This window comes from Odocoileus virginianus, chromosome 17 (genome assembly GCF_023699985.2).
Source record: "Odocoileus virginianus isolate 20LAN1187 ecotype Illinois chromosome 17, Ovbor_1.2, whole genome shotgun sequence".
NCBI classification, from domain to species: Eukaryota; Metazoa; Chordata; class Mammalia; order Artiodactyla; family Cervidae; genus Odocoileus; species Odocoileus virginianus.
In genome coordinates this window covers 26,659,942-26,673,156 of record NC_069690.1, presented here as the reverse complement: position 1 = coordinate 26,673,156, position 13,215 = coordinate 26,659,942, and the positions used below count along the sequence as shown (strand labels likewise).

At 45.3% G+C, this 13,215-nt stretch overlaps 1 protein-coding gene across 7 annotated transcripts in view; it reads right to left on the bottom strand.

Annotated features, from left to right (window-relative positions):
- The window catches only part of NDEL1 (nudE neurodevelopment protein 1 like 1), a 61,899-nt gene that overhangs the window by 4,302 nt on the left and 44,382 nt on the right, over positions 1-13,215 (bottom strand). For 4 of the 7 annotated variants that reach the window (XM_070479071.1, XM_020869063.2, XM_070479072.1 and 1 more), the window contains 4 exons: positions 11,869-12,020; positions 8,712-8,746; positions 8,054-8,192; positions 5,391-5,476 (listed from right to left, as the gene is read on the bottom strand). In XM_070479071.1, coding sequence (XP_070335172.1) covers positions 8,098-8,192; positions 8,712-8,746; positions 11,869-12,020 — 282 coding nt within the window. In that variant the 3' untranslated portion in view covers positions 5,391-5,476; positions 8,054-8,097. Of the gene's footprint in view, positions 1-3,918; positions 5,477-8,053; positions 8,193-8,711; positions 8,747-11,868; positions 12,021-13,215 lie in introns of those variants that run through there. The other 3 variants (XM_020869066.2, XM_020869065.2, XM_020869067.2) reach the window with 3 other exon arrangements.

The window sequence follows — 13,215 nt, the reverse complement described above, 5'->3', positions numbered from 1 at the left end:
GCACGTCTCCAGTGAAAGAAATTCAGTCTTATGACTTCAATTTTTTAAAAATCTGGGCCACTTAACAGGAAAATTTAGAATCTACATAGTAAAACTAGTCCGTCTTTTCACTTCACTTCTGTTTTAGAAAGCTGCAATTGCGTGTTCATCGATTTTGTGTCCTTTACTTATTGATGCATGAATAAGCACGACCGCAGACTGACAGGTCAGTGGCTCCATGGTTGCTTGTCCAGCTGAACGGTTATCCTAACCACTCCATTCCCCCACCAGCAGACGTTTGTATTAGGGCTACAGAGACTGACTTTGTTCTTACTACCACAGTCAAGAAGTTGTTACAGCTTGTCACATTGTCAGATTGATTCAAGACTTACAGAGGGTAATTTAGGCTCTGAGCCTCACATGACATCACTGCTGATCCAGGCATGTGCCAGAAAACCTGCCCAGGCCTGCCAGCCCAGCACCCTTATCCCAGACCTCCGCCTGCAAACCATGATCCAGGCAGGATCTCCCCTATGTTAACAGAGGCAGCAAAACTGAAAACACCCCACAAGTGAACAAGTGAAACATCTGTTCAGCTTCCCTTGGTGAAGACTTCAGAGCTGACAGGAAACACTAACTCTCGTGGGTGCAGGCGGGTGGCAGAGTAAAGCATTACCCCATGTGCATAACACCAACACCATAAGCTTTGTCCTGTTTTCAAACTGGCCTCTTCACGTGCGCTATCTTACATAAGAAGCCTGTTACATTAATATTACTAGAGACTTTTCCTCCTTAAAGTCAAAAAAAGGGGCTTCCATGGTGGCTCGGTGGTAAACACTCTGCCTGCCAATGGAGGAGACATAAGTTCGATCCCTGATCTGGGAGGATCCCACATGCTGCAGAGAAACTAAGCCCATGTACAATAACTACTGAGCCTGTGCTCTAGAGAGTGGGAGCTGCAACTACTGAGCCACGTGCCGCAACTACTAAAGCCTGCACGCCCTAGAGCTCATGCACCACAATGAAGAGTAGCCCCGCTCACCAACTAGAGAAAAGTTCATGAGCAGCAACAAAGACCCAGCACAGCCAAAAATAAAATTATAAAATAAAAAAAAATTTAAGGGCTACTGTATTTCTTGCCTGGAGAATCCCATGGACAGAGGAGCCTGGTGGGCTACAGTCCATGGATCTCAAAGAGTAGGACACAACTGAGCGACTAACACACACACACATCCCCGTGTATCATATTTTTAATAGCCACGGGACCTGTTTTCAGATAAGATGCTCTGTCACAGGAACATGATTTGCAAAGATGCCTCCTGCCTCCGCTCTCATTTTTTTTTAAAAATCAAGTAACACATTTATATTTTAAAGGCCAAGCTAGTGCTCTCAATTTGCTTCAAATTTTGAGGCAAATAGAGAAAAACAATCCATGAAGTAAAAGAACATAGAAAAGACTAATCTTAGCATCCTCTGTGCAAACAATGCGGACAACTGACAGCCTGGGCCCATCTCCCTCAGGCCCTGTTCCCACCAGAGGCCAGCCTGGATACTCCCTGGCTACAGGCTGTCTCCGAAGCCACTGCTCCACCCAAGGTCACGTCCTCATGGTCCCTTCCCCAGAAGTGCCAGCTTCCACCGTGGCTCTCAGAAGATGCTAATGGCAGCTCCAAGGCAGCCTCTGAGAGAAACAAAGCCAACGCCAACTGACACGGAGAGAGGAGGCGTGTGGATGAGCCATGAGCCACTGTGCTCCTGCTGCCGCCCCCTCGAGTATCACTTCCAAGCGTTCAGAATCAGCTCACCTCCTGAGACACAAGTCAGAGTCAAGACCAGCGAAGCCTCCAGTCTGATGAAGTGGTAAACATAGCAGAAAAGGACACTGGGCCCCTTTCCAAACCTGGCTTTCCCATGAACCAGCTGTGTGAGCTCAGGCCAGTCACCTAAACCCTGGGCCCGCTTTCCCTTCTGCAAACTGAGGGAAAACCAGCTCATCCCGCTCCCGGGTCACAGTATATAGCTCTCCCTTGCCTCACTGGTGACTCCACACCCCAGCTCTGGCACCTAGCAGGACGATGACGTGTCAGGAACAAGGGATGGGAGTGAGTTGTGAGATGAAAATACCTAGAGGCAAGAAGCTGTCCTTGGCCACCGGGAAGCTCAGCCCCTCCACGCCCACGAGGGGGAGACCACCACATGGAACCAGCCCGTGGGAGGGCTCATTCCTGAAGGTTTCTGTGAGAGCTGCACACACTGGCAATGTGCAGCGCTAGGAGGAGGGCCCACTCAGAGAAGATTAAGTAGATAGGCAAATAATACGCAGATCTTTCAGACTAGGAAGCAAAGGCTCTATGTGAGCGTGTACAAAGCAGCATCGTGAGCCAGATACAAATGGTCACTGACTTACAATGGTCTGACTTAAAGATTTTTTTTACTCTACCATGATGCAAAAGCAAAACACTCAATAGAAACCACACTTTAAATTTTAGATTTTCATCTTCTCCCAGGCTAGCAATACACAGTGCGATCCTCTCGCACAACACTGGCCGGGCAGTTCCCAGTCAGTCACATGATAGATATGATGACAGCCATTGTGCACCCAGATGACCGTTGCATTTTTCACTTTCAGTACAGTATTCAATTATATATGACAGCCAACACTTTATGATCAAACAGGCTTTGTATTAGATGATTTTGCCCAATTGTAGGCTAATTTAAATGTTCTAAACATGTTTAAGGTAGAGAGGGCTAAGCTGTGATGGTCAAGGGGTTAGATGTAGTATATGCATTTTCAATTTACAATGAATGGATTTATCAGAACACTGTCCTACTATAAGTGGAGGAAGACCTGGAAAGCTGAAAGAAGCCCAGGGAATCAAGCAGCTTCTTCAGGGGGTCATATGCCAAAGGTGCTGCAGTTGTAACAAAACCAGAACTTCAAGGGAGTTCCCACTCCACCCCCACAAAGTGAGCCAGGCAGCCTACTCCACCATGCCTTCACAGACCTGGCCTGTACTCTCCTGGACCCAAAGCAAAAGTGGTGACATCAGAGAACAACACACAGGCCCCACTCCCAGCCGCTGCCTGAGTAACAGCTGACAGCCATCTGGTGAGATGATCCCAGGAGTCCACAGCTGGGGAGGAACTGAGACATTGCTGGGGAGCCAGGGACAAGGATTCAAGCTCCAGAACTCATCTTCGCTTTAACTAGAGCAGCTCTGTGTGTGTGCTTTAGATGTGGGGCTCCTGCATAGAGACAGAGTTCTGACACCTCTGACCTCATCCAACTCTTCCATGATGGCCGGGAGAGAAGCTGGGAGACTGCTCATTGGTGAGAGGCTTGAAGTTCTCAACTCTCAGCCAGCAGGGCTGGGCAGAGCACACACACACATAAGAGCAAGCATCTCTCGTGGGTCAGCTTATGACGAAATCTCCAGGAACAACTCAGAAAAGCTATTCCTGCCGGCGAACTGACAGACAGAAGAAAAAAATTTTAATGTATCCTACACCTCAATGTTTATTCACTTAGAAACTTGAATCACTTAGTTTTCATTTACATATAGTTTAAAAATGACAAAAACTATTCTGTTTATGCTCTTTGCTATAAACAGAGCTCAGAATCTGACACAGTCATACAGACCCCCAGAGTTTACTTGTTCCTCAAATTCCATCAAGGGATGAGGAGAGAAGCCCCGACCCAAGTAACCTCTGATCCCAGAATACCAACTGTGTGAAAGGCAGCCCAACAAGAGGACCAGTCTCCTGGACCCACTGCAGTTACTCCAGGACTTAGCAAGTCATCTCCTTCAAAGTCCAGGCCCTTCCTCCCAGAGGTCCGCACAGGGCTGGGGCCATTCTCAGGCTGCTCCTGGAAATCACAGCTAAGAGCAGAAACCAGAACCCAGAGTCATCCTGAGGAATAAATTAGCCACAAGGATATATTGTACAACACAGGGAATATAGCCTGTATTCTACAGTAACTATTAATGAAATATAACCTTTAAAAACTGTGAACCACAATACTGTATACCTGTAATTTGTGTAAAATTGGACCATACTTCAATTTAAAAAAAAAGGATAAAAATCAGCATGAAGACATCCGCTCAGCACATTAGACACATCCCGAGGCCGCCAGAATTTTCTATGCCCGGTTCCATGGCTGCTGTCCATCCTGTGTCCCGTGTCAGAATGGGCGTGAACTTCAAACTGGCTTTGCCACTCCGGCTCTTCTCTCGCAGGATGGCAGAAACCCAATAAAGCAACCTCAATCCTTTTATTTTTTTCTGTGAAATTTATTGTTTCCACATTAAAAGATTTTTTCGAAGGGAAGTATTTTTTTTAACCACATGATGACTCTATACAGCTGCCCGGAGTAGGACACCATCATAAGTCTTTAACATGCCATATGAGTTCTGAATAAATAAAAGCTACAAAGCCCAAGTTATATACAAATATCTTAGGCAATAATGTTTACAAACCTATGTACAATAAAACAAATGTAAACAGTAAATGCAGCATGAGAGTAATCAAAGGATGCACAGGGAGGACCACTCATGGTCAGTTTGCCCCCTGGAGCTGGCGCCAGCCGGCCCCCGGAATCAGGCCAGGCAACCCTTCCTGACACAACAGGACAGGCCCTCTGGAGACCAAACAAAAGCACTCTGAAGATGTCATTTCACTGAAGGACCAGAGAGCTGCCGAGGGGGCAGCCGCCACCCCCGCCCCCAAGTTTGAGGCAGTGGAGGAGGAGACGGCAGGGCCTAGCCCTGAGAGCACCCAGGCCCTAAAGCTCCTGCCATCTCAGCTGGGCCTTTGGCTGCTCGGGGAGGCAAGTCTACGGAATGGTAACTGAGAAAGTAAAACCAGAAGGTGCAGAAAATGCTCCCTAGTTCAGTGGCCTTCCTGACTCTCCACCAGCCACAGGCCCAACCCGGGGGGAAGGGGGACACATGATCATCAGCACTGGAGGCGCTTGGCTGGGAGCTCAGGAGGAGACCACAAGCTGACCTGATTTGGGGAAGAACTTCTAGAAGATCTGCAATGTCCTAAACACAACTAAATCCTATCAGTACAGCAGGGCGGGGCTAGGAGATGCTATGATGAATGGGTACTTCTGCATCCAGTGACCGAGTAATACACGCATGTATCACCTTGTGACCCACAAAAGTGCAATCATGTGAAACCAACGGCACTACGGCGAGAAGAGAAAATAGCCAGTATTGATATCGCGCAGAGTCCTGGGGCCAGACCGAGCCCAGCAGCCGCCACTGCATGCAGCCTGCCCTCTGCCAGCCGTGGGGAGGCAGGCGGAGGGGCACGAGCTGGGCCCAGGCACCGAGGGGTGAGGCGTGGGTGTCCTGGTGCTTGGAGGGGGGCAGGAGCCCCCACCTGGAGGCCGGGCACTCACACACTGAGCGGCAGCATACCCGGTGCTGACGACGGGCGCGAGGAGCCCAGACCAGGAGGAGGAGGAGCCGGGTCAAAGCCGTTTACTGCCCTGCGGGGGTGACCAGAGCAGAGAAGGGGAGGGGAAGAGAAAGAGACTGTCATTTAAAATCACTCGACACGCAGCATAATTCATCTGCTCTCTTCAACTATTCCTCTTCCTGGCCCCAAGGAGAATCCTGATGGCCCAAAGGAGAGGGTGGTGTCAAGCACCCCGCAGTCCCCCAGCAATGGGATGACTCTCTTCTTGGCAACCTTATCACACTGGCCATGGTGGCCGCAGCCCTGACTCACTTCCCAACAGAGCAGGTTAAATGTCTACCAGTAGGGAACCAGCTAAAAAGGGTACAACCAAACAGTGAAATATTACACGGCCCTTAAAAATACATTTCAGAGTACTTAACAGCATGAAAAATATTCCAAATGCAATTAATGCTAGGTGTAAAAAGCATCAGGTTACCAAACTGGATATGCTCAACAATATGAAGAAAAAAATTAACAGCATACATTCTGGGCTATAACCCCTTATATAGCTAGACATTGCTATCCACAGAGCTAAATCTAGCATGTTTGAGGATGCAGACACACACATACACACACACTCACATATATCATAAAAGGAAAATTTAACAGTAGTTACTTTTCTTCCCTCTGAGTTGTAGGTAAATTTTATCTACTACTTTGTACTTTCTTTGTTTTCCAAATCTCCTACAATGTACATGAATATCTTAAGTAAGGGGGAGAAAAATAACTTTTTTAGATGGTTCAGCAAGCAAGCCAGATGGGGAGGCTTCTCTGCAGGCTCGGAGACACCAGCCCTGCCCACACAAGTGCCCGCAGCCAGGACCCTGCCCCACCCCCGGCAGTGCAGCCGCAGGAAGGAGTGAGGGAGTGAGTGCAAGGCCTGGAACCCCTCTCAGGAAGCCACTGCAGCCCTTCCGTACTGAAAAACTTCCTAGGGAAATGGGTCTCATTCACAGCCTGGGAGATGCAGCCAACAGCAAGGGGCCGGACTGCCCCACACGTGCCCACCACTGTCCGCACTGGCCTACTCATCTGAGGGGCCCAGGGAGTTGAATATAGACTCATGGACAGAGATTCTCTTAAACAAAACACAGACACATATTCTCCACGAAGATGACAGTTTCATACACTGTGGAGGTGAGGATAATCTCATGGAGAAACAGGCATGAAAAGAGATTGGACTAATGACCCTTGACTACTCTGAAGAAACTAACCTGAGTGTAGATTTCGAGCTAGAAATCAAGCCTCCCACACAGGCCAAGAGCAATGGGAGGGGCTCTGACAAGGGTTCTCTCTCCCCACCTCAGCAATGCACACTCAGAATTTTCTCTTATCTCTTTGGGCTGGGGAGGTCTGATCTCTGAGCTTCATCACATTTGAAATTGAAATCATCCCTCTCCATCCTCCCAAGACTAAATGCCTGTGCCTGAGGACAGAGACTCTATATGCCATTATTGCGCTCACAGAAGCAGCCATGTCTGCCTGGTCCCTGAGCCTGCCTCTCCTAGAACCTCAGGGAGAACTAGGCAGCCTCACAAAGAGCTTCAACCCTGAACACTGACCATCAGATTCCCAGCCTGTCAGAGCACAGCAGCAGGCAGGGCTAGAGACAACCCCCAAAACTCGGCAGAAGGAAGCACTGCTGGGTGCCGAGAAGAACCTCTCTGTTCCACAGGGCAGGCAAAAGCAACAAATTTGAGGATGGCTCCACATGTAGGCTTAGAACTGAGATTTCTGCATTTTCAAGCGCAATGGACCTTTAAGGAATGTCAAGTTCATCCTCACTGTTATACTGCCAAGGAAATAAAAGCAGAAGGTCCACTGTTCACCAAGTTCACCCCATGAGCCTGTCACTGGGGACCTGGGCCCACAACCCGCCTCCACATACCCAGGCCAGCATCCTTTTCCTGCCTCCTCCCACCCAAGGACACCTGAGAAGCTCCAAGAGCAACCAACTTGGTGCTCCCAATGCAGGTCAGCTCTAATAGGAAAAATACACATATCCAAAATATGAAAAGAAACCAAGAAACTAAGTAAGTAGCTTCTCTATGTGGCTGGAAATATTCTGACTTTGAAAGCTGGGTGGAGAGAGAACAATCCCGCAGGGTCCTCCCTAGGGCCTTCTCTGCGTCAAGAAGCAGTAAGTAAAAGGCCAGCAGGAAGCTGAACCCAGAGGGAGAATTCTCGGTCTGAAGTCCCTTGAGGGAAGTGCAAAGTATGCAATGAGGAAAGGTTTCTGAGAGAAGAAACACCTCCATACTCACCACATTTGGTCTCAAGGAGCAGCAAAAAAGCCGAAGGGAAATGTCCCAGTGGACAGCACAAGACCGAACGAGAAAGAATGGGCAAGGATGGAGATACAGATCTGGGAATGATCTATGTAAAAAGAGTTCCAGAAGCTATGAAATTTCATGATCTTACCACAAAAATCTAGTTTAAGAGTCTGAAAAATAGAAAATCCAGCTAGGACACGGAATGAAGGTCAGATGTAAATGGCAACAGAAGAACTGAAAGAAGGGTTTAGTAGCTAGTTGGGAGGACAATAAAATTAACACAATATAGATAAAGCCCGGGGACTAAATCTGCCAGAGCAAGGACAGTTCACCTGAGAGGGCAGGAAAGACAAGGAACAGAGGCGCTACAGCTAGTTCAGGAGAGCAGACAGGCACACTCCAGACCCGTCCATCCAGTTAGGAGAAATGGAAGCCCAGCGCAGCTCCAGTCCTCAGCCCAGGCTCTGCAGACTGAAACATACATTCCTCAAAAGGAAGGTAGATTTTACACACGTGTCCCCAACTACCACTCCACTGTCCCGGGGAAAAGCATGAGCACAAAGGAGAGGCCCCACACAGCAAGAATCCACTATCACCAGTGCTGAGAAAACAGAAGACACGGGATAACAGGAAGCACCCCAGGTCCATGGAGGCAGTCAAATGTGGTCCCAGAGCCTGGCAGTGACCCTGACCCCCACCCCAGACTGCTGGCATCCTCTCTACAGCACCCTGTACAGGAGTACATCAGCCCATTGACAACCGCCCCAAGACCACTACCATTCACTTGTTTTTGTTTGCACAGCTAAACTAATAATAATGTACACAGTCAAACCAAACAAGAACTTGAACGTTCGTTCACTCATGGGCTGGAAGCTGGTTAAAGCAGAGTCAGCACCATGCAGTTAGTAAACCCGGTCTGTTAATGTGTATGCGTCTTCCACCACACACCATGATTAAGAATGAAAAAGCACAGCAAAGAAATTCAGTTACCCATGAACAACGTGGGAAATATGACTTTTTCTTGCCTAATAAAAAAAGGAAAAAACATTAAACAGTAATACAATACTATTTTCACATTATGCCCTAAAATTAGTCTATGCTCGCCTACACACAACCTGAAAGAAATCACGCTAGCTTACAAAATTAGGGCATATAAGAAACTAAATAAAAGCTACGGAGGAAAATGAACATTTTGGGGGGAACTCAAGTAGCTGTGCTACCTGTGAACTAGTGTCTTTATGGATGAGTGATGTGAAGAGCTGGTACAGGTTGGAAGAAGCAGAGCAACACAGGGAGAAACAGGCCCAGCGACCCACATTTTAGGAACTGGTGACATGAACACAGACTAGACAAAATCGTGACTCCAAGAAGCCCTCCACTAAGCAGAACTTATACAATATTTTCAGAACCCATAAAGCAATATATAACAAGGCAGCTTTATGTTTATGTGGCCAAGACTCACCCACCTGAGGATTCTGTGGGAGGCAGGAGGGCACAGTGCATACACGTACACTCACATACTTGCACACTCATGCAAACCAACTCTCCCAAACAATGCTTCTGTGGGCTCCTAGGAGCGTCAGGAAAACTACAGTTAACAGTGCCACAGACTCCTTAGGAGTGAAAGGCATGCCAGGCAACTTCCGGAGCCAAAGGCTTTTCCTCCAATGGAAGCTTCTTCTCAAGCTGAAACTACAAGCTACGCTTTTACCAGAACTGGCACTTTTTCTTTCAACCAGTCAGATGCAATAATGGAGTTGGGAATGGGGATATTTACCCCTTCCTTTTGCAACAGGTATAAGCCATCATGGTTTTTATCTAGTCGCTAGGTCAGCAGGAAGGAAGGCCAGAGGTAAAAAGCCAGGCCGGCCAAAAGGAAGCCAGAATCAAAGCAAAGCATCAAGGAAGTAAGAACACTGCAAAACCCACCCAAGAGTTATCCTCAGGAAAACGGCAACTAGATACACACAACTTGGGCAACAATAGGTTCATATTTGAGTGTGCGTGTGCCATCTGTTTACCATACAAACTCAACACTTAAGAAAAGGCCAGTCCACAAAAAATATTTATTCTTAATAGAAAGAATAAAATTAAAACTCTGTACTATTTAATCAGATCCTCCACAATCCTAATCATCATCTGTAACTACTTCTATGAAGAAGCATATTTCTAGGTTCAGTTCAGGACACAAAGCCTATCCTATACCTAGGATCTCCTCAGGGGACAGGGGCTCTGTCACAGTGCCCAGGGCCCCTCATGGTTTCAGGTGACCCTGAATCCTCTGCCATCTGCCTAGACAGGGTTCCTCTCTGCGCAATCGCTGCCCTGGTAAGAAGACAGAACGGTGAGCCTGAACTGATGATATTATACCTCCTTCGTCATGACTGTTCTAAGGACTATATTTTTGCAAAGGCATCTGCTGGACCAATCTATTTACGGTTTTGCCTGTTCTCACATCACAAGGGACCCAAGGCCCATTAAGAAATATAACTGACAGATGAAGTAGTTATAAGCTCCAGGAAAAACCATTAGGCACTATTTCCAACACTCATGAAGACTTCCTTAAACTTTCCCTGTATTGTTCTGGGGAAATGCCACCTCTAATGTAAATATATCTACCTTCTAATTTCACACTTACCATTATAGTATAAAAATGGCACTCCTCAAGGTTGCCTGAAACTCCTAAACCTAAGGAATATTAATTTTATTCCTACCACTACTGGGGAGCCCCAACGGTTAAAATAAAGTTCTGATTTATATGTGTGTTGACATTATAGAATGGGCTTTTAATGAAATGTGTGTAAAGAAAGCCCTGATTTATATATTATCTGAGAATGTGCTCCCTAATGAAATACACGTACTTTGAGGTAGAATTATTGAGGGAGAGAGAGAAACCAGAATACTCCACTTTACAAGGACGAACAACAAAAACCTTTATAGAGTGGACTACTTATCAAATCAGGTCCTCCACTGGGGGAGAATGGACGTATGTATATGTTTGGTGCAGTCCCTTTGCTGTCCACCTAAAACTATCACAACATTGTTAATCAGCTATAGTCCAATATAAAATAAATTTTAAAAAAAAATCAGGTTCTCTACAAATGTACCACTGTCACTGAGGAAAACAGAAAATATAAGTTCCTTTAAGAAACTATTAAGATTTCTATATTGCTTTCACAGAACAAGGACCTGCGGCCCCTCTAACTCAAAGCAAAGACACAGACCACTGGTGCCTCAGCTGCTAATTCCACTGTCAGCCACCTTAAGTCACAAGGTCAACATTCAAGACCACAGGCTCTAACCAGTTACCTAGACTAAGGAACACCCATACAACAGTATAACCATGCAGTGTTTTGTGGGTTTGTTTTCTTTTTCCTTTAATTGTAGTAGAACAATATGTACTGACACAGAAAGCTACTGGCAGTATCAGTCACCACAGGCATGCTGCAAGCAGTATTTAAGGTATCTCATAAGTTTTTAAAAGCAGAGCAGATGCAAAAGATGATTTTACGTGCTTAACTATATAGATGAATGCATGAATAACTGTAAAGATGCGAAAATAGTATGAAAACAGATGACATGTATTTTTACTTTATATATTCCGCACCAAAAATTTTTCTGCATTAATAATGTATTGCTGCTTTAATCTTATGACAACTTTTTAATTCTCAATTCCCCAAAAAATATCTTCACATCCTACAAAACTTTTTATGTCCTAAACTGTACTTGTATCCAGTGGTCTTATATTTTTCTAAAATCCTCAGACAGAAGGTTTGTTGAAGAGTTCACACATAACGTGATCACCATGTTCTCTTCTACTCTTAGCAAATATTTGCCAAGAGTCTACCATTCTGCAATCACCTTGAGCAAACACAAGGACTATATCACATTCATCTTTAATCCCTGGCTGCCTTTCAAGAGTCTGCTTCCCAGGATAGAAGCTTCAGAGTCAGGGTGCCCAGGGCAACAGACTCCATGGGGACTAGAAGACAGTAACAGACTTCACATCCCCTAAGATCTGAATGATAACACTTCATTCAGGTAGATTTATCAAACTGAGTTTATCTTTTCAAAGTTCAATAAACTCACTTAATAATACGCAACTTCACTAACCCAAAAATTAACATTTAGAGTTTCCAAAACTTACCCTTTGTCGAAGAAAGACGTGTGCCCTGATCGAGAGAACTTCGTGCCATTGCTATTCATCACCCCACAGTTAACATTCCCTGAAATATAGGATTTTCGTGATGCTTGGTCCTTTGCAAAATTCCTGCAAGCTGCTAATTTGGATTCTAAAGCCTAAAAAGGAAGAAGGAATGATTAGGTTGTCAAAATAGTAGCTGCACATAAAAATCTGCATTTCAAACCATTTCTATTTCAAGACTCAAACTTTATTCTCACAGTTGGTAATGGTGGCTATTTAAGCCATTATCAATCACCTTTCTAGTAGGAAGAGGGGATATTCACACTGGCTCCCTTTCTAATGAACTCAGAATATTTATCCCTCTCGGCATTATTGAGGGATACAGATATAATCCTCACCTTACAACTAAGAGAAACGTGGCACAGTAGACAGAGATGGATCCCAGGTCCCTTGGCCCTAATCCACTGTTTTTCCCTCTGACCTCTGGGCTGTTAATTGGTTGGTTGGGTGTGTGCATGTTTGTGCATATGTTTTGGAAGCAAGCATTACAAAAAATGCAAAAACATCAATTGAGAACTTTTTAAAGTAGACAATTCTTTCTTTAGGACTTCATGTTAGTTTCCAGTATATCAGAATGGATAAGTGCATTTACAACGCCTCATGAGAAGCTAAATTCTATTCTGCTTCTGAGAGCACACTGTAAAACATCTATACCCTCTGCCTATAATTAAATAATTCATTTGAAAATGACACCAGCCCTTTAGCATTTACCTCTTAACTGAGTGCCTGCTTAGTACCTATCACCACAACACCTGGCCAGTGCCAACCTCTACAAACCGACAGATGACATGAAGAGAAGTTTCTCATCAATTTCCATCACACACAAGTATCACCAACTCCCCCTTCCCACAAACACTTTGCCAAATCAAACCCCTCTCCTTGCAAAAAAAGAGAGAGAGAGAGAAGGAAGGGGATTATAATCCATGAGGAAAAAAATGGGCAAAAAACATTCCAATCCTATTATCCTTGACACTAAGGGATTTTGGAATGCACTGGTAAATTAAATTCACAGCTAACTCATTTCATTCTGAGAACCCTCCTCCCATAATTTCAATAAGAGCTATTAAGAAACAGCAACAAAAACAGACTGAAACTTCCTTCTCTTCTCCTTTCCTAAAACAGTAGCATCATGACTCAGTAAAATAACAACAAAAGAAGGAAAAGAGGTTGGATAACCTCTAAATAAGCATTTTTTCAGCATCTTATTAAACAGACACATACAGTAAAAATTGAGAGCCATTAATTTCCCATATTCAAAACATTCATTCAGATATTAAGTGAGGATCTATC